The sequence below is a fragment of the Vombatus ursinus genome, unplaced genomic scaffold (assembly GCF_900497805.2).
Source record: "Vombatus ursinus unplaced genomic scaffold, bare-nosed wombat genome assembly UNPS02014839.1, whole genome shotgun sequence".
Lineage (NCBI taxonomy): Eukaryota > Metazoa > Chordata > Mammalia > Diprotodontia > Vombatidae > Vombatus > Vombatus ursinus.
In genome coordinates, this window is record NW_020954617.1 from 6,122,257 (window position 1) to 6,140,999 (window position 18,743).

At 45.0% G+C, this 18,743-nt stretch overlaps 1 protein-coding gene across 1 annotated transcript in view; it reads left to right on the forward strand.

Annotated features, from left to right (window-relative positions):
- Positions 1 to 18,743, forward strand: part of STRIP2 (striatin interacting protein 2) — a 75,611-nt gene that overhangs the window by 20,680 nt on the left and 36,188 nt on the right. The window contains exons 5-15 of the mRNA XM_027840198.1: positions 312 to 432; positions 1,215 to 1,283; positions 1,824 to 1,930; positions 2,694 to 2,821; positions 6,075 to 6,275; positions 7,631 to 7,860; positions 8,712 to 8,777; positions 10,692 to 10,755; positions 11,432 to 11,503; positions 12,682 to 12,756; positions 14,488 to 14,585. Coding sequence (XP_027695999.1) covers positions 312 to 432; positions 1,215 to 1,283; positions 1,824 to 1,930; positions 2,694 to 2,821; positions 6,075 to 6,275; positions 7,631 to 7,860; positions 8,712 to 8,777; positions 10,692 to 10,755; positions 11,432 to 11,503; positions 12,682 to 12,756; positions 14,488 to 14,585 — 1,231 coding nt within the window. The remainder of the gene's footprint in view (positions 1 to 311; positions 433 to 1,214; positions 1,284 to 1,823; positions 1,931 to 2,693; positions 2,822 to 6,074; positions 6,276 to 7,630; positions 7,861 to 8,711; positions 8,778 to 10,691; positions 10,756 to 11,431; positions 11,504 to 12,681; positions 12,757 to 14,487; positions 14,586 to 18,743) is intronic.

Genomic DNA, 18,743 nt, shown 5'->3' on the forward strand with positions numbered 1-18,743 from the left:
GGTGCTGCACAAGAGAGAATGGTCTGGAGATGCAATAATAAATTGGAGGACTTTCCATGTAACTGAGTCATCTCCAGCACACTGGGCTTGGTCACCATGATAAGGAAAAACAAGGGTGGAGGGCCTCTAATTAGCTTCCTATGATTAAGCAAATGAACTTACAATCTGTAGCTCATGGTTCTGGGGCCAAATATACAGAATTTATAATCGCTTCCCCTATAGAATCATATCACATTAATTGATACTGATAGGAATAGAATAAGGGTTCTCACTGAATTAATTCTCACACATCCTACTTTTCCTTCGTTCAGGCACCTTTGGTGAATGTGACACAGAGGCTGATGTCCTGCACTGGTCCCGATATAACAGCTTTCTGCTCTACCAAATGGGAACTTTCACTGCCTTCCTAGAGCTACTGCGCATGGAGACTGAGTGAGAGACCTCTGAGAAAGCTGTTCCTAGGCCCAGGCTCCTCTGCTTTGGGCACAGTGGGGAGGGGAACAGGGTATTCCCCAAAGCACAGCCTGCTGCTTTTCCACCTGTATTCTCCAAAACATACATCAGCTAACCCTGGGGTTCTGTTCTACCCTTAGCCATGGCTGACAGTTTATAGTGGGAGTTCTTAACCTGAAACCCACAGGGTCTATGGATAGACTTCAGGGGTGGAGTGTGTCCATAAACTTGGATGGGGAAAAAAAAATACATCTTCATTTTCACTAATATCTTCTTTTCTTTGTAATTCTTTGCATTTTATTTTTTGTATTTAAAATCATTATTCTGAGGAGGAGTCCATTGGTATGACCAGACTTTGAAGGTATCCATGACACAAAAGAGGTTAAGAACCCTGATCTAGGCCCAATACTGTGCTGGGTACCATGGGAGACATAAGATGGGTAGAGCCAAAATCCATAGTCTCTTCTATCAATGAGATCAAATGATATAATGTATGTAAAGGGCCCTGAAACCTTAACGTGCTAGAAAAAGATGAATTATGGTTATGATTATTATTATTTTATCTTCCCTTGCCAGCTATGGGTTTTCTTTACTCTGAACTAGCCTCTTCATCTTGTGTGTGTGTGTGTGTGTATGTGCATGTGTGTGTGTGTGTGTGAGGCAGAGAGAGAGAGAGAGAGAGAGAGAGAGAGAAACCCAGACATGGCCAGTGAATAGGCCTCTCCTGAGTTCCCATACTGTCTCCTTTCTGCCCATGGCAGCAACAGTCAGGCCTGTAGCAGTGCCCTTCGGAAACCAGCCATCTCCCTGGCAGACAGCACAGAACTCAGGTGAACAGGAATTATGGGTATGTGGTCCTCAGGGCCTCACCTGAAGTCCTAGAGGATGTTATCAGCTTGGGAGCTGAATAGGAGAGGGTTGAACCAGGAGCCAGAACTCTTGGGTTCTAGACTCATTGCAAGCTAGGTAAACTCTTGGGCCATCAGGGAACTAGAGGGAAAAGGTGAACGTTCTAGGGCCTAGTGATAACTCAGATGGATGAGGTCAATAGAGAGGCAGACCCCAGGCTGGGCAAAAGGGGAAGTCAGCAACGGTGGCTTACTACCTTTCCACTATTTTGCCCATTCTCTCCCCTACCTCCAGGCCACTGGGGTATCGCCCTCTGACTGTGGGGTGGAATCACTACTCCTTGGGTGAGGGTTCAGTACCCCCAGCCCTTAGATATGGAGGAAAGTCCCCGAGACCCCCACCTGTGAGACACATAGACTTAGCTCCTTTGGGTCAGCCAGTTTGCATCTCATTCCCCCAAACCACCAGGCCAAAAGCCACATTGTCACAGTCCTCCAACTTATTTTCTCTTCACCCCACAGAGTGCTACTCAGCGTCATGTACCTGCTGGTGGAAAACATTCGCCTGGAATGGGAGACAGACCCTAGTGGATGGAGGGCAGCCCGGGAAACCTTCCGAACAGAGCTGAGTGAGGAGTATGACTTTGGAAGCAGGAAGTGGGATACAGCATTGGCCTTGGCTTGTGGAGGGAGAAGCAGATGGCCATGCTGTCTGAGGCCCCAAACTGCCCTGAGGCTAATGACTCCCTTGCCATGGCTTAATCATGGTGTGATGTTCCTTGTCAGCAGACCTGGCTGCTGTAGAGGGTGCTGAATCTGGTGTTCCAGGCCTGGCTCTGTCATCACTTGTGTGACCCCTATCCTCTCTGGGCCTCAATTTCCTCAACTGTAAAATGAGATGAGTTGGGCTAGGTGACCTCAGAGGTCCCTTCCAACTCTAAATCTATCTTCCTATGACTTACTTGCTATTTCATCTTGAGCAAGTTGTTTAACCTTTCTGTGCCTTGGTTTCCTCAACTGTAAACTAGGGATAGTAACCCCAGCCCTTCCATACCTAATGGGATAGTAATGGGGATGGTTTATGATCTGTGAAATCTTTGAGACAGTCAGTGGGGGCACAGAAGAGGTGGGTTCTGTGAAATTCCATTGAGGTTTTTTAAGAGGGAAAGCACTGATTGCTTCCAACTTATCTATGTTCCCTCCTCGGTGAACACATTCTGAATCGCAGCCATTTCCACGCTAAACAACTACATCCATGCTTTTCAATAGTAAGCCCCCTTCCTGAGTGTGTGTGTGTTAGCACAGGTTAGCCAGGGTTATGTGTGTTAGCAGGGTTGTCAGGGGGAGGCTTCCCCCTGAAGGCTGTGACTCTCAATACCCTCTTCTCCCCAGGCTTCCCAGTGCACAGCGAGGAGCCTTTTGTTCTCTTGCTTTTCTCCATGATCACCAAATTCTGCAGTGGCCTCGCCCCTCACTTCCCCATGAAGAAGGTCCTGCTTCTGCTCTGGAAGGTGGTCCTGGTGAGTCATCCAGCCCACCCTATCTCCTTCCCGCCTCATCAGAGGAGTGTTGGAGCAGTCAATTCTATCAACTCCCTGACTCCCCTTGTCTTTTCCTCTAGGCTTCCTAAGCTTGGGTGGGAAGGGGAGGGGGCACTTTCTCCAAGGAGAGAATTGTCGCAGGATAAACAAAGGCATAACGCTCAGATGGGTCTGTCATAACATGCAGCAGTTCAGAGAATTTAGTCCAAGCTCCTCATTTTTGAAATGAAACTGAGGTTCACAGAGGTTTCCCACAGTAATACAGCCAGTTAGTGACAGGTTTTGGGTCCATTTCCTGCCTCAGTCTCCATTCCAGGGTCCTTTCTGCTACTCAATACTGTCTCTTTTTAGGGATGACAAGTAGAGGAAGAGATACCTTCATGTGTTGTGGTCAGGGGAATCTTTTCTTTATGTAGCATGGAGAGGTGGGTAGAGGAAAGGAGAAAGGGAAGGTTTAGAAATGAATGTAATGTGATGGTTTTTTAAAATTGGGGGAGGGGTCCTAAAAATCGAGCATGCCTGGGGTCTAGTCCTGGCCTCACTGCCAATTCATATTATGTGATCTTGAGCTAGTCACTAAACCTCTTTGAACTTCCAGTACACTTCTTTGTTTTGTTTTGTTTTTTTAGGCAGTTGGGGTTAAGTGACTTGCCCAGGGTCACATAGCTAGTAAGTGTCAAGTGTTTGGTCTGAGGCCAGATTTGAATTCAGGTCCTCCTGACTTCAGGGCCGGTGGTCTATCTACTGCGCCACCTAGCTGCCCCTCCAGTACACTTCTTAAAAAATTAAATTAACTTTTTCAATTAACAAAAATTCACCTTTTTTCCCTTCCATCCCCTCCCCTAATTGAAAAAGAAAAAATCCTCATAACAAGCATGCATAGTCAAGCAAAACAAATTGCTGCGTTGACTCAGGAGTTCTCTATACCAATGAAGTTGTATGTCCAGTCTCTCTCCCTCTAGTGGAAAGAGTATCAGACTTGGAGTCAGGGCAGGTCTAGGTTCAAATTTTGCCTCTGATATTTAATAGCTGTGTGACTGAACATCTCTTAGCCTCAGTTCCCTTATCTGCAGAATAGGGATAATAATGCAATCTTTTGAAGTAGATGCCATTGTCATCCCCATTTTACAGGTGATGAAACTGAGGCTCAGTGAGATTAAGTAATTTGTTCAGGGTCCCATAATTAATACGGAGCAGAGGCAGGATTACAAATGGAGGTCTTCCTGACTTCAAGATCAGACCTGGATCCACTACAGCATGGATGTCATAGGTACTGGGAAGGGATGGAAAAGAATGAATGGTCCCTGTTCTCACAATCATAAGACAACATCAATGAGCATGCTATAATACAGTATAAATAACATGCTATAGGTACCATGACAATGAAATAGATTTTGACGTTGGAGTCAGGAAAGACAGGCTACTACTTCCTATCTGTCTAGTCATGGGTAAGACATGTAACCTCTCTAAGACTTAGTTTTCTCATCTGTAAGATGAGAATGATAATAACTTGTTCAGTCATGTACTGGAAACCCCATTTGGGTTTTTTTTGGCATAGTTACTGGAGTGGTTTGCCGTTTCCTCCTACAGCTTATTTTATAGATGAGGAAACTGAGGCAAACAGGGTTAAGGGACTTGCCCAGGGTCACACACCTAGTAAGTGTCTGAGGCCAGATTTGAATTGAGGAAGAGTTTTCCTGACTCTAGGCCCTGTACTCTATCCGCTGCGCCACCTAGCTGCCCCCATGATAACAGCACCTACTTCAAAAGATTGTATTGAATTATATTAAAGCAGGAATAATATACCTTTAGGGCCCAGTTTCTTGAACTGTTGTGATAATCCAATTAGATAATGTAGAAAAGTATTTTGCAAAGCTTAAAGCACTATGCAAATGTCAATTATTAGTATTGTTATTATTAATTCAGCCTGGCTTTTCTCATTCTAGATCTGCCTTAGGATATTACATACTTTCCCTACCTGGCCACATAAAAGAGCAGATTTTTCAATGGCTGTTCCTATCAGCCAGAGAGACCCATCCTCCATAATCCCACTAAGAGCCTTTCTGGCTTGGTTTAGGATACCTGAATTCTGATCCTTGAAGGGCAGAACCAGGCTTTTATCAGATTATTTCGTGGGGCCTCAGGAGCCCCCATTCTGGCTGGTGTATGTGTCCTTCCCCTGAAACTGTTACAATATCTGAGACAGTAAAATAGCAATTTATTAACCTCTCTCACTTAGCTGTGTGATCTTGGGCACTGTTTCTTCATCTATAAAATGAGATAATAATTTTTTGTACCTCCTATTTCACAGGGCTGTTGTAAGGATAGGGCAGCTATTTGGTGAAATGTTAGAGTACTGAGAGTCAGAAAGACTTCCCTCCCTGAGTTCAAATTCAGCCTCAGACATTTACTGGTTGTGTGATCCTAGGCAAATCACTTAACCCTGTTTGTCTTAGTTTCCTCATCTGTCAAATGAGCTGGAGAAGTAAATGGCAAGCCACTTCAGTATCTTTGCCAAGAAAATCCCAAATGGGGTCATGAAGAGTTAGACATGACTGAAATGATTGAACAAGAAAAATTGTTAGGATGGAATTAGTTAACATACATAAAGTACTATAATAAAAATAATTAGTAGCTAATATTTCTGCGTTTAGTTTTGGTGAAGTTTTTTTTTTTTTTTTTTTGGTTGGGCAATGGGCGTTAAGTGACTTGCCCAGAGTCACACAGCTAGTGTTATGTGTCTGAGGCCTCATTTGAACTCAGGTCCTCCTGAATCCAGGGCCGGTGCTCTATCAACTGTGCCACCTAGCTGTGCCTTGCTTTTAGTTTTACAAAGCATTTTTCTCACATCAGCTTGAAAGAAACAGTGCAAATATTATTATCATCCCCATTTTACGAATAAGGAAACTGAGGCTCAGGGAGTTTAAGGGACTTATCCAAGGAATCCTAGCCATACAAATATAATTTATTAATTTCAGTGTAATTACTAAGTAAGTTTAGTTGTCTGTACTGATGTTCAATGTTGACCTTTTAATAAAACATTTATAAATAATTATAATTTTTAATTATTAATTAGCATCTTAAACCCCAAGTTCCTTAGAACCAAGGTTAATACCCTGGTAATATACCTCTTTCTCTTCTTCCTAGTTCTTGTTGGGTTGTTGACTGAAGAGGCTGAAGTTGTCTTTCTTATATCCCATTGCCCTTCTTTCTTTCTCTCTCTCCTCCTCAGTTTACCCTGGGTGGTTTTGAGATCCTACAGGCCTTGAAGATACAGAAGAGGGCAGAATTTGGCCTGCCCCCGCTGGCAGAGGACAGCATCCAGGTGGTCCGCAGCATGAGGGCCGCTTCACCCCCCTCCTACACCCTGGACCTGGGGGAGTCACAGATGGCACCGCAGTCCTCCAAACAACGAGGCCGCCGGGGGCGGAAGGTGAGTGACTGTCTCTGAATGATGCTGTCTTTGCACAGGTGAACAAAAACCAAACCTGGAAATCCCACCTGAAGCCAAATCCCCATCTTCAGCAGAGAAGGGGGAGAGGATAGCATGATCCTCCTTGACTCAGCCTGGCCTCATCTGTGGAAGTCCCAGGGACTGGGGCCATCTTCTCAGAAGAGTTCTCAGTGTCCCGTTGGGGCAGACAGTTGCTCTAGTGTTTTGACTTGCTCTGGGCTGCCTCCCTTGGGGTTGGTTATGGAGTCCAGACCCTGTAAGGAATGTCCAGCCAGACCCTAGCTGAACACAAACCTTCCTTGGGCTCTTACTGTCCCACCTCCAGAAGTCCTGAGCTTCCATGGGCCTCACAGTGGCTAGATAGGGCTTTGCAAAGCAAACCAGGAAAGAGAGTTTTTAAGGGCCCTGGAGCGCCCGGAGTGGTGCCTCCTACTCTTACCTCTGCTAACCTAGGCTCCCTCTTATGTGTGCATTTGTCTCCCCAAGAGTCCACCCTGGGCCCCCGAGGCCAGCTACATTTGGCCAAGAATGGAAGAAGTTCCAACATTTATCAATAAAATAGCAGAAGGCCGAAAAGGGGTGTGTGTATCTTGTAGAGGGAGTGGACGCTCCAAGACGCAGCATCCCTTTTGGGACTCTAGGCTGTCCGTGGCAAGCACTGTCCTTTATGACTGAAGATGATGCTACTCCAACTTACTTGCTTAGAGGGGTCCACCCCACCCCACTTATTGGGGAAGTGTTTTAGAGTGAGTCATCTGCTCTTCACACCTTGTTTGTTTTCCCTGCAACTAGGAGCATAGATTGCTGGCTCAGGGTTAAGGGAACATAGGGACTATGGATCAGGCCATGGAACTGACCCTTGTGTAACTCAAAGCTGTTTTGCAGATTGAAACCCACTCAGCTAACTGGCTGGAACAGATAATAATTTGAATACTCACATTAGGAAAGAATGTCTTTTACTCCACATGCCTTGCCTCCCTGCCCTGAATCCCTCAAAAAAAAGCAATGCTGGGCATTGTCAAAGCTAACTAGAAATGACTTTTGGACCCTCCATTGTCATGGGGTGGGTAGAAGGGGCTTGCGTCTCTGCCATTTGCCCCTCTTCTGTTAGTGGGACCAATTGGGAGTTTCCTGTATTGGGACAGAGCTAAGGGGGTAGGGAATGGGAAACAGGACCCTTGGAAAAGAAGAGGGGCTTTGGAAGAGCTGGCATGGACTTAGTCCTTTTCCCTGACCCCCTCTCCTGCTCCTTGCAGCAAGGTCTTAAAGGAGGGGAACAACTGTGAGACAAGCACTGTTCTTTCTGAACCCCCTTCACCTTTGCCTTGGCCCAGCAGCTCCTCACAAAGCAGGACAGCCTGGACATCTACAATGAACGTGATCTCTTCAAGAATGAGGACCCTCCCCCAGAGGAGGAGGAAGAGGCAGGAGAAGGAGAGAACACCCTGGATGGAGAACTTGACCTGCTGGAGCGGGGACCCCTGGTCCCACCTCGACCCTCCCAGACTCCCACCACAGAGCGTGTGACTTTCCCTAAGGGTTTACCGTGGGCCCCCAAGGTCAGGTATGTTTGGCCAGGAAGAGGAGGGAAAGGAATACGCATTTACACAGTGCCTATGTGCCAGGCACGCTGCTAAACATTTTACAAATACTATCCTATTTGATCCTTGCAACAACCCCGTGAGGTAGGTACTATTATTATCTCCATGTTACAATTGAGGAAACTGAGGCAGACAAAGGTTAAATGACTTGCCCAGGGTCACATAGCTACAAAGTGTCTGAGGCTAGATTTGAACGTGGGTCTTCTCCTCCTGACTCTAGGCCCAGAACTCTATCCCCTCCCACAGAAATGAGAAAACTTTCCACAGCAAAATAACAGAAAGCATGTATGGGATATGTCTTCATTGGAGGGAATGCTGTAAGACAAAGTGAGCTTGACTGAGAGATAGGAATTCTGGGTTCTAAGTTTTCTGGAGCTATTGCCTGCCTCTTTCTCTCTTCTCTACTCCCACTCTCTTCCCTACATTTCAGGGCCTGAAGACCTAGGCCCTTAAAGTCTCTCTGCCTTGCACACAGTAAGCACTTAATAAATGTTTATTGGCTGAGTGTGGGACTTTTCCAGAAGGTCTACCCTGAACTCCAAAGGTCAGGTGTGTTTGGTCAGAAATGGGAAAAATTCAAACAAAGCAAGCTCAACAGGGATCCAGAAATTCTGGGTTCTAAAAGCTACCCCCCAACCCTTCATTCCCTCCTCTCCCCACATCTCAGGACCTAGGCCTGTAAGCCCTTGAAGACTTTCTTTTGCAATATGTTCTTTTAATGTGTCTGGTACATAATAAGTTAATGAATAAATGCTTGTTGACCGGCTGAATGACTTTTCTATCCATCTCTCTGATTTCTTTTCTGTCCCCTCAGACAGAAGGACATTGAGCACTTCTTGGAGATCAGTAGGAACAAATTCATCGGCTTCACCCTGGGGCAGTAAGTGGCTTTGCAATCTAGAGGTGGGAGGACAGGTGGAGAGGGGCGATGGGGTATGTGAGAGTGTGTGGTGAGTTCTTGACATAAAGAACAGAGGAAATTAGAAAGTGCTGCCTGACAGTCATGGACTTATAGGACGTAAGAATTGGAAGAGCCCTGTCTGACCCCTCTCATTTTGCAGGAAGAGAAACTGAGGCCCGGGGAAGTTTGGGTGCCTGTCTGAGTGAGGTCAGCCAACTAGGCCTTGAACCCAGGCCTTCACAACTCGGTTCCTCTGTACCTCTGAGAAAAGGCTGAATTTGGAGACCTCCTTCTTACCCCTTCCTCCCCCCTACTCCTTCCTTTTCAGAGCAGATGAACATCTCTTAAAGAGTTCTTTCCATAGTAATATCTCAGGGTGAGCTTCTGTCTACTTGGCTGAACTCTGCAAGCTCTGCCACTGACTAGTTATGACCCTGGACAAATCCCACAGCCTCTCAAGAAGGGCCTTCTTGGCCTCATCTTCAAGCTGCATCATCCTATGGTCATAATAATTGAAGTCTATGTAGCCTTTTTAAAAGAGATTTTTGTTGATATCTTTTGTTGGTACATCACCTAGATATTCCCCCTTATATCCCTTCCCTGCCTCCTCCTAGAGAACCATCTCTTGTAAAAAAGAGTTAAAAAAAAAAAAGGAAAAGGAATAAAAATTCAGCAAAACAGAATCTCCAACATATGAAAAGAATCTATGTACTGTTATATGGAACATTATAATACATATCCAACATTATGTGCAATGTTCTATACCTCTGGCCCCCCCCAGATCTATAAAAGGGAGGGAAAGAGTATGGATGGAGCTTCTTTTTTTTTTTTTTAGGCAATTGGGGTTAAATGACTTGCCCTGTGTCACACAGCTAGTAAGTGTCAAGTGTTTGGTCTGAGGCTGAATTTGAACTCAGGTCCTCCTGACTTCAGGGCTGGTGCTCTATCCATTGCCCCCTGGACGGAGCTTCTTAAGGCTCGAGAAGCACTTTGCTCATGACAACCTGAGGAGGGTACAAATGTCATTATCTCCATTTTACAGAGGTGGAAACCAACACAATACAAGAAGCATTGACTAAGAGCCTACTATGTGCCCAGGCACTGTGTGAGATAAAAATGACATTGACCCTCCTCTCAGGGAGCTTGCATTCTTTTGGAAGCTTAAGGTATTTGGCAAGGCAGCCAGGTGGTGCGATAGATAGACAGCAAGACATTTAACCTCTGCCTCAGTTTCCTCATATGTAAAATGAGAATAATAACAGCACCCATCTCATAGGGTTGTCATGGGGATCAAATGAGATAACATCTATGAAGTGCTTAGCACAGTGTCTAACACGTAGTAAGTGCTAAATAAATATTATTATTACTAGCCCACAGTCACACAACTACTAAGTGTCAGAGCTGGGACTTGGAACCCATTCTTCTGATTCCAAATCCAGTATTTCTACCTACTGCACCTCCTCTTATGATCCCTGGTGCTGCCAGATTCCACCTGGTAAACAGATCAGATTTCTTATCCTGTACCACTGTAATTCCAAAGATAGGTCCCCCTATTGGACTAGAGTGTCCTTGCTTCTGAGGTTCCCAAAGAAGACAGAGGACCTGAGTCATGGGGACCTTTTTTCACATGGGAATGATGATGTAGAGTTGACCTTTCTAGCTAGATCCTAAGCGTGTCTTGTTCCCCTCCCCCCAAACACATTTACCCATCCCCTCAATGTCTTTTGTTTCCTTTGGCCACAACAGGGTCTTTGGAAGCTATGGGTTGTCTGAGATGATGAGAGAAGGAAGGAAGGGCCTGTGGCTCATGGGCAGAAAGCAAGCTGGATTTTTCTTTGTGATTCTGGGCGAGACCTTTAATCTGGGTGTCTTGGGCATTTTTGCCTCTTGTAGGGACACAGACACCTTGGTGGGATTGCCAAGGCCCATTCATGAAAGTGTGAAGACCTTGAAGCAGGTAACCAAGATTAGTGTACCAGGGTGGGGAAATTGACTTGTTCATCAGGGATGTCTCAGAATTCTAACATCTCACTCTGACCATTTGCCCAAGAAGATGAGATCGTGGCTCCCTAGGATCCTATTAACATTGTCCTTTTGAGGACAATCCAACATGAAGAAAATTTTCCTTTTTTCCCTTCTTTCTCCTTTATTTCTTCTCCTTTCATTCCTTCCTTTATATCTCCATCTCTTTAAATCAGTTCAATAACTGAAAGGAAAACCTAATTACTACCTGGGCAGCCTTGGGCAAGTTCCTTACAAGGCCTCAGTGTCCTCATCTATAGAATGGATTGGATTTGATGACCTTTGACAGGTCCTTTCCAACTCTAAATCTATGATCGTATCATCTGTGTAAGGCCAGGCTGTGGTTAGCCATTGCTTGGGACCACACATAGACAAACACCTTGGCCTCGTGCCAGTCCTGGTTGTGAACAGCATATTAAGAGTGCCCAAACCCTCTGCTATGAAAGCAGACCTCTCAAGCCTATGGCTCTAGGACAAGTGGATGCTCTATACTTTTCCTATGTTTTGGTTGAACAGTGTTTGTGCTCTGGAGTACATCCCAGATAGTGGGTAAACTTTGCTCTCCACCATCATGGCAAACCATTTTGGTCTCCTTCTCCCTGTCTCCCCAGCACAAGTACATCTCCATCTCTGACGTTCAGATCAAGAATGAGGAGGAGCTGGAGAAGTGTCCCATGTCCCTGGTGAGACAAGAGGCCTGGTGGTTGTGGGGAAGGCAGAAGGAAGACGCAGATGGGGCTCTGGAATTCTGTACAGGCTCAGTGCTGTGAAGAAAGCACAACCAGAATGTGGGGGAGAGAGAAGACACCCGCTCTCCTCATCCTTCAAGAGCCTTGTTTGCCAAGGCCCTGGTAGCGCCTTTGTTGCCCTTGGTACAGAGAATGAACCTGGTTTGAGTCTCAAGAGCTGTGTCCACAGGGCCTGGGAGTCCTGCCTCGGGGGAAGGGATGGGTGTAGGATAGGCCCCATTGTGGCCTCTCACTCCCATCTCTCCTCTATTTCCCATCCCTCATGCTATAAAAATGAAAGCTTCATATAGGGCAGCAAATATTGTCACTGAGAGCAAAAATGTCGGAGCAGTTGTATACTTTTGGCCAGGTAAGGAAAGGGGAATACACTTTTCTACACTGTCTTTCCTGCTTTTCTCCTCCTCCCCCAAAGGCTGTCATATGGACGTATATCTGTCTCTTCTTCCTCTCTCTTTCCTTTCATCCATCCCCATTCTCTCCTCCTCCTCCTCCTCCTCCAGTTCTCTCTTTCTTCAGCCAGGTCCTTCTCTTCCTGTTCCTCTGCTTCTCCTCCCTTTAGCTCTGACAGCGTAAGATAGCTTTGGGGGTTCCGTCCTCATCATCGTGCGTCATGGTCTTGCCTGGGGCTCTGTGCTGAGCTCAGGTATACCCAGCCCACGGCACATCCCTTTCTGTGTCTAATGAAGCCTTGGCAGGAGCCTAGGCCGACTAACTCCTGGCTCCCTGGCTCTAATCCTCCTGGGCTTCAGCGTATGGATGCTGCATTGTTCTCCCCACCTGGAAAACAGCGAGAAGAATTCTGGGCCACCAGACAGGAGGATGGGAGGAATAGAGCCAAGGAACATTTGTGCTATAAAGAATCCTAGAAATTCTCTTCATTTTGCAGATTTGAAAAATGAGGCCCAGAGAGCTTAAGAGGCCAATGGTAACACAGCTCATGAGAGCCAGCTGGGATCTGAACACACGTTTCTTATCTGCCCGCCCCACCCATTTCCGTGCTCTTTTAGCGTGAAGCCATACTGCCTATCCTAAATTAGCCAGGAAGAAGCCCCTGGCAAATAGAAGGTGAGTGGTCTAGATATGCTGAGTAATCTTTCTGCTTCCTGGCACAGGGAGAAGAGGAGGTGCAGCAGACCCCGTGTGAAATCCTTTACCAGGCCATGCTGTATAATCTCCCACAGTACATGGTAGGTTAAGCAGTGTCCCCCTCACCCAGACCCTGGCCTCACTCCTCTGTCCTGGGAAGGAGACATAGGTACCATTCAGGGCTGACTTCTCATTTAGGGCCTTCCAGGACAATACCGCTCTGCTCCGAAGGCTTCCCTGAACAGTTGAGTCATTCAGTTTTGGGGTTTTTTTTGGGGGGGGGAGGCAATCATGAGTTGTTCACAGTTATGTGCTCTCCTGTAATCTGGATTTGTTACCCTAGTGCTTTGTGAAGAGGGGGAGAAGGATAAATCCCTTTGGGAGGAAGAGAGCTATGGTTACTCTGCCCCACTGAGGCAGCCTCTAGTCCCTTCTAATGTTTCAGACTCATAGAAGTCCAAACTGTCTGAGCTGGTAGGGACCTTGGGCATCATTTAGTTCAACTTCTTCATTTTACAGATGAGGAAACTGAGGCCCAAGAAGGCTTTGTCCGAGGCCTTACAGCTAGTTGGGGGCACAGTTGGCACAACTCAAACTCGGTTCTTCTGACTGAGAAGCCTTTCCAAATTTATCCAATGGAGTTCGGAAAGACCAGTAGCTTACTTAGCACATGGAAGCACTCCATTGTCCTATGTGAAGGACAAATACCAACGGCAATGAAGTGCTTCCGTGTACTAAGTAAGCTACTGGTATTTCTGAACCCCAGACACCCTGGGACTCTTCAGCAGGGTGACACAGCTGGTCAGAATTCAGAGGAAGAAAGAGATGGAAACTAGAGGGTAGAATAAAGATACATAAATAGAATAAAGATACAAAAAGACATAGAAACACTAGATGGAAACAGGGCTATTTTCTTTACCCATCTGATTCCTGTGGTATATTCCCTGTGTCCCTCAATTCTCCTTTCCTTCACCTTGGCAAGAACATCCTTAAAACACAAGGACGTGAATCTTGTGAAGTAGCTAGGTGGCTCAATGGATACAGCGCTGGATCTTAGAGACAGGAAGACCTGAGTTAAAATCCTGCCTGAGACACTGACTAGCTGTGTGACCCTCAGCAAGTCACTGAACCTCTGTCTGCCTCAGTTTCCTCACCTGTAAAATGGGAATAATACTAGTACCCACTCACAGGTTGTTTAGAGGATCAAAAGAAATGATTTGTATAAAGTACTTTGCAAACCTTAAAGGGTTATGTAAATGCTATTTATTATTATTGATTATCCCAATTCCAAATTTAGTTATTACCATAGACAAGTCTATTCTATTTGGAGTTTTCCCCCTTCCAGAGATATTAGTTCTTCAGAACATATAAGATAATATCTACAAAGTGTTTAGCACGGTGCCTGGCACACATTAAGCACTCAATAAATGCTTGTTCCCTTCTCTCTCTTCCTCTGAAGACATAAGAGGAATAAAAATAAGAACAGCTGACAGTTCTTTAGTGCTCCAAGCCTTGCCAAGTATTCTCAACTTTTTCCACTATCTCAGAAACTGACATTCAGAGAAATCAAATGATTGGCCTGCAATCACACCGCTACTAAGTGTTGGAACAAAGACTTTTGTACTGAGGTCTCCTGCCTCCCAGTCCTATGCTGTCTCCCCTGTGCCATGAGAATTCCTAGGGAACCCCCTCCAAATGCAAAACCCCATTAAGAAACCGAAAACTGCTCAGTATCTCTGCTTGAGTTGGAGAGACAGGGAGCTGCCTTGGGTCCTTCCAGCTCTGCATCTCTGGGGGTGGGGCATGGGGAACTTTGTCTTCTCCATTCACAGATTGCTCTGCTGAAGATTCTCTTGGCTGCAGCCCCAACTTCCAAGGCCAAGACAGATTCAATCAACATCCTGGCAGACGTCTTGCCCGAGGAGATGCCGTGAGTGTTCCCCTTGGGCTTGGTATTTGGTACAAGCTGGTTTGTTTTTTTTTTTCAACACAGCAAACACATATTATACCTACTATGTGCAAAGTAAGAAGCAGTGGTAGTGTAGTAGATAGAAGAATGACCTTGGAGTCAGGAAGACATGAGTTCATGGCCTACCTCTGACACACACTGACCATCCAATCCTGGGCAAGTCATTTTTACCTACCTAGGGCCCAGGCAATTCACCAAGACAATAACTTATGAATGTGTTGCTAATCTGCTTCCATGGAGGGAGTTTCAACACAAGGAATTCCTTACAATAATGAATTTACAGGGGAAGGAAGGAAAGGAGGGAGAGAAAGTTATATAAAGATCACTAAGATATGGTGCCTTTCCTCTAGAAGCTCACTGAAGAAATGAGAGGAACACAGAATCATAGAATTTCAGAGGTGGAACCATTTCCTCTAACCAGTAACTGAAAAAAGATTCCTATTATTACTTATCTGAGGGGCAGCTAGGTGGCCCAGTGGATAGAGCACCAAGCCTAGAGTCAGGAAGGACCAGAGTTCAAATCTGGCCTCAGACACTTACTAGCTGTGTGACCCGGGGCAAGTCACTTAACCCTGTTTGCCTCAGTTTCTCATATGTAAAATGAGCTGGAGAAGGAAGTGGCAAATCACTCCAACCTCTTTGCCAAGAAAATCCCAAATGGGGCCACGAAGAGTCAGACACAACTGAAATGAATGAACAACAATAATACTATGTATTTAACAACTCATCCAGCCTTTGCTTAAAGACCTCAAGTGAAGGAGAAGCCGCCCTCCTCAGACAGCACATTCTACTTCTAGGCAGCTTTAATTGGCAGGAAGTCTTCCCTCACGTCAAGCATAAATTTGCCTCCTTACAACTTCTATCATTTGCCCCTGCTTTTGCCAAGTGGAATGAGTGTGATTCCTTTCCCATGTGATAGATGGTTGGTCAGATACTTGAAGATAGCTGCCATGGTTCCCCTGAGTCTTCTCTAGGCTAAGCAACCTTCATTCCTACTGTTGACTTCATATGACATGAACTCAAGGCCCTTCTCTTTCCTGGGACATTCTATCCTTGGGACATTTTAGCTCATCAGTGTCCTTCCCAAAATGTTATGCCTTCGACAGAATGTAAGACTCTACATGTGGTCTGATGCGGGCAGAGTACAGAGGGAGAATCACTTTCTTTCCTAAACTCTTCTCTCTTAATATACGTCTAAGATTGGCTTAACAGACAGCTAGATGGCTCAGTGGATGTAGTGCCAGGCCTGAAGTAAGGGAGACTCATCTTCATGAGATCTGGCCTCAGAGGTTTATTAGCTCTGTGACCCTGGGCAAGTCACTTAACTCGGTTTGCCTCAGTTTCCTCATATGTAAAAGGAGCCGAAGAGGGAAATGACGAACTATTCCAGTATCTTTGCCAAGCAAACCCCAAAAGGGGTCATGAAGAATTGGACAGGACTGAAAAATGACTAAATAACAAAATTGGCTTAGCTTTCTTGGCAGATTGGGGCTGTTGATACAAATAACCTATAAATATAATAACCTCTCACTGTTGATACCAATAACCTATAAATATAACAATAACCTCTCATACTGTTGGTACAAATAGCCTATAAATATAATAATCTCTCATAGTGTTGATACAAACAAACTAAATATAATAACCCCTCTCACTGTTGTTACAAATAACCTATAGTATAATTTAGAATATGATTACAACAATAAACAAGCCATGTTTTACTACATACCAGGCACCCAATAGGGTGCTAGGGATACAAAGCTGAAATTCTGAAACAATCTTTATTTTCAACGAGCTTATATTCTATCAGGAGGAACCTTGTGTACATAAATGAGTTGGTTCAAGGTGAATATATTGGGCAAGAAGACCAGGAAAGACCTCATGGAGAAGGTGGAACTTGAGCTGAGTTTTGAAGCAATGGTATAATGGCAACAGTTGGCCTTCATAGGATGATTTCCTTACAACAATCTTGGCCGAAATAGTGTGCGTATTTCTAACACTTGACAAATAGGGAAACTGAGGCTCAGAGATATTATGTAACTTGCTCACAGCTGCTCTTCTAGAAAACGAAAGGGCCTCTGACCTCATGAATCCACATCCATTATACTCTTCCCATTACGCTACAGTGTGGTAGAAAAGGAGATTATGATAAATCCAAAGGAAGAGAGCCTATTTCTGGCTGGACATATCAGGGAAACTTCATGGAGAAAGTTTTTGAACTGGGTCTTGGAGATGATAAGGATTTCAATGGCAGTGATTAGAAGGGAGAGAATGCCTAGTTTTAAAAACAATTTATGCAAAGTCACAAAGGAAAGCAACTGCAGATATCTTGTATGTACCTAGTTATTTACATATTTTTCCTTATTAGAATGTAGACTCCTTGAGGGCAGGGACTGTGTTTTTGCTTTCTTTGTATCAAGAACCACATCTGTGCAATATTTCACACCTGGAGTTGTCTTCCTGCCTCTAGATTGAGAGGATGAAAGTCATCAATCAACAAATATGGATGAATTTGCTTCTAGGTGCCAGGTATCATGCTAGAACTTGGGATACAGAGACAAACATTAACAACAAGTATCAGCCCACCAGGAGCTTTGTTCTATGGGATCAATATCGATCATTTCAATCTAGTCCATTTAAGAATTATCATGTATCGGAGCAGCCAGGTGGTGCAGTGGATAGAGCTCCAGCCTTGGAGTCAGGAGGACCTGAGTTCAAATTCAACCTCAGACACTTGATACTTACTAGCTGTGTGACCCTGGGCAAGTCACTTAACCCTGATTGCCTCACCAAAAATTAAAAAAAAAAAAAAAGAATTATCATGGACCAAAGTTATCTTTATTTGAATCTTATCCCCTTGTTAGGCAATAAGGTCCATTAGTGCAAGAATTGTATTGGCTATATCTTCCCTTATACCAGGAATTCTCCACCTTAGATCTGTGAATTTTCTTTAAAAAATGTTTTTTGATCATTATATTTCAATATAATTAGTTTCCTTAACAATCTTAAGTATTTTGTTTTATGCTTTTAGAAACAGTATTCTGAGAAGAGGTCCATGAGGCTTAACCAGACTGCCCAAAGAGTCCACAGCACAGAAAAAGTTACAAACCCCTGCCTTGGATACTTTATAGAATGGATGAGCGAATGGAAAGAGCCCTGCCCCCTGATCTTATCTAGTCTTTTAAAAAAAAAAACAACTTTTTTTTCTTGTGTACATAACAGTCATCAACAGACACAAATATTTCAAGATAAAAAGAACAGAATAGAGGATTGAATAAGAAAGTGTGAACTTCTGCCATGTGAAGTACACCACACACACACACACATACACACGCACACGCACACACACACAGTGTCTCAAAAGTTTTACTTGCACTTGTGGGACACCATGTACCTAAAGTTTAACAAGGTGGTAACAAAACTGTTCTATTTGTAGCTCTTTCTGAACTACTTTTTTTCCCCTAGCACTTAAAATGTTTTATTAATGTTCTTTTTTCTTATATCTATCACTTCTACTAACCCTTCTTCTCCCCCTCACTCCCAAATAGAAGCCTCCGCTTGTAACAAATATATATTACAATCCAGCAAAACAATCCCAACACATTGGCTGTATCTGAGAACGCATGGCTCTTTCTCTCTCTCTCCCCCTCATCACCTTTGGGAGGGGATGCTCCATCCTCACACTTTTGAAGTCGCAATTGGTCACGCTTTGACCAGAGGGCTGAGGTCTTCCCGCCCATCTGGCCTTGTGATGCTGTCCCCAGTACATGACACGACTCTGCTAAGCTGGTTTCTGGTTCAGAACCCCAGGCTCAGGCAGCTGGCCTGGCTTCCCAGGATGCTGTCCCCCTCCCAGGGGCTGCCCTCCTTTTGGACAGCGCTGAAGTGCAGGCTACATATCCTGACAGGCCCCTCTCTCCAGGGATGAGGGATTGAGCAGTTCTGAGCTGCATCCGTTGCACCTGTCATCATCACTACCATTCTCTGTTGAAGAACTCAGTGTTGAAGCCCTGGAACAGCAGAGGGCCCACACATAGCCACCCGGGGAATACAGACCTTCCCTTCAGGCTCCTGACTACTTCCTCCAGGATTGACAGCTTGGTATGGCACTGAGGGAAA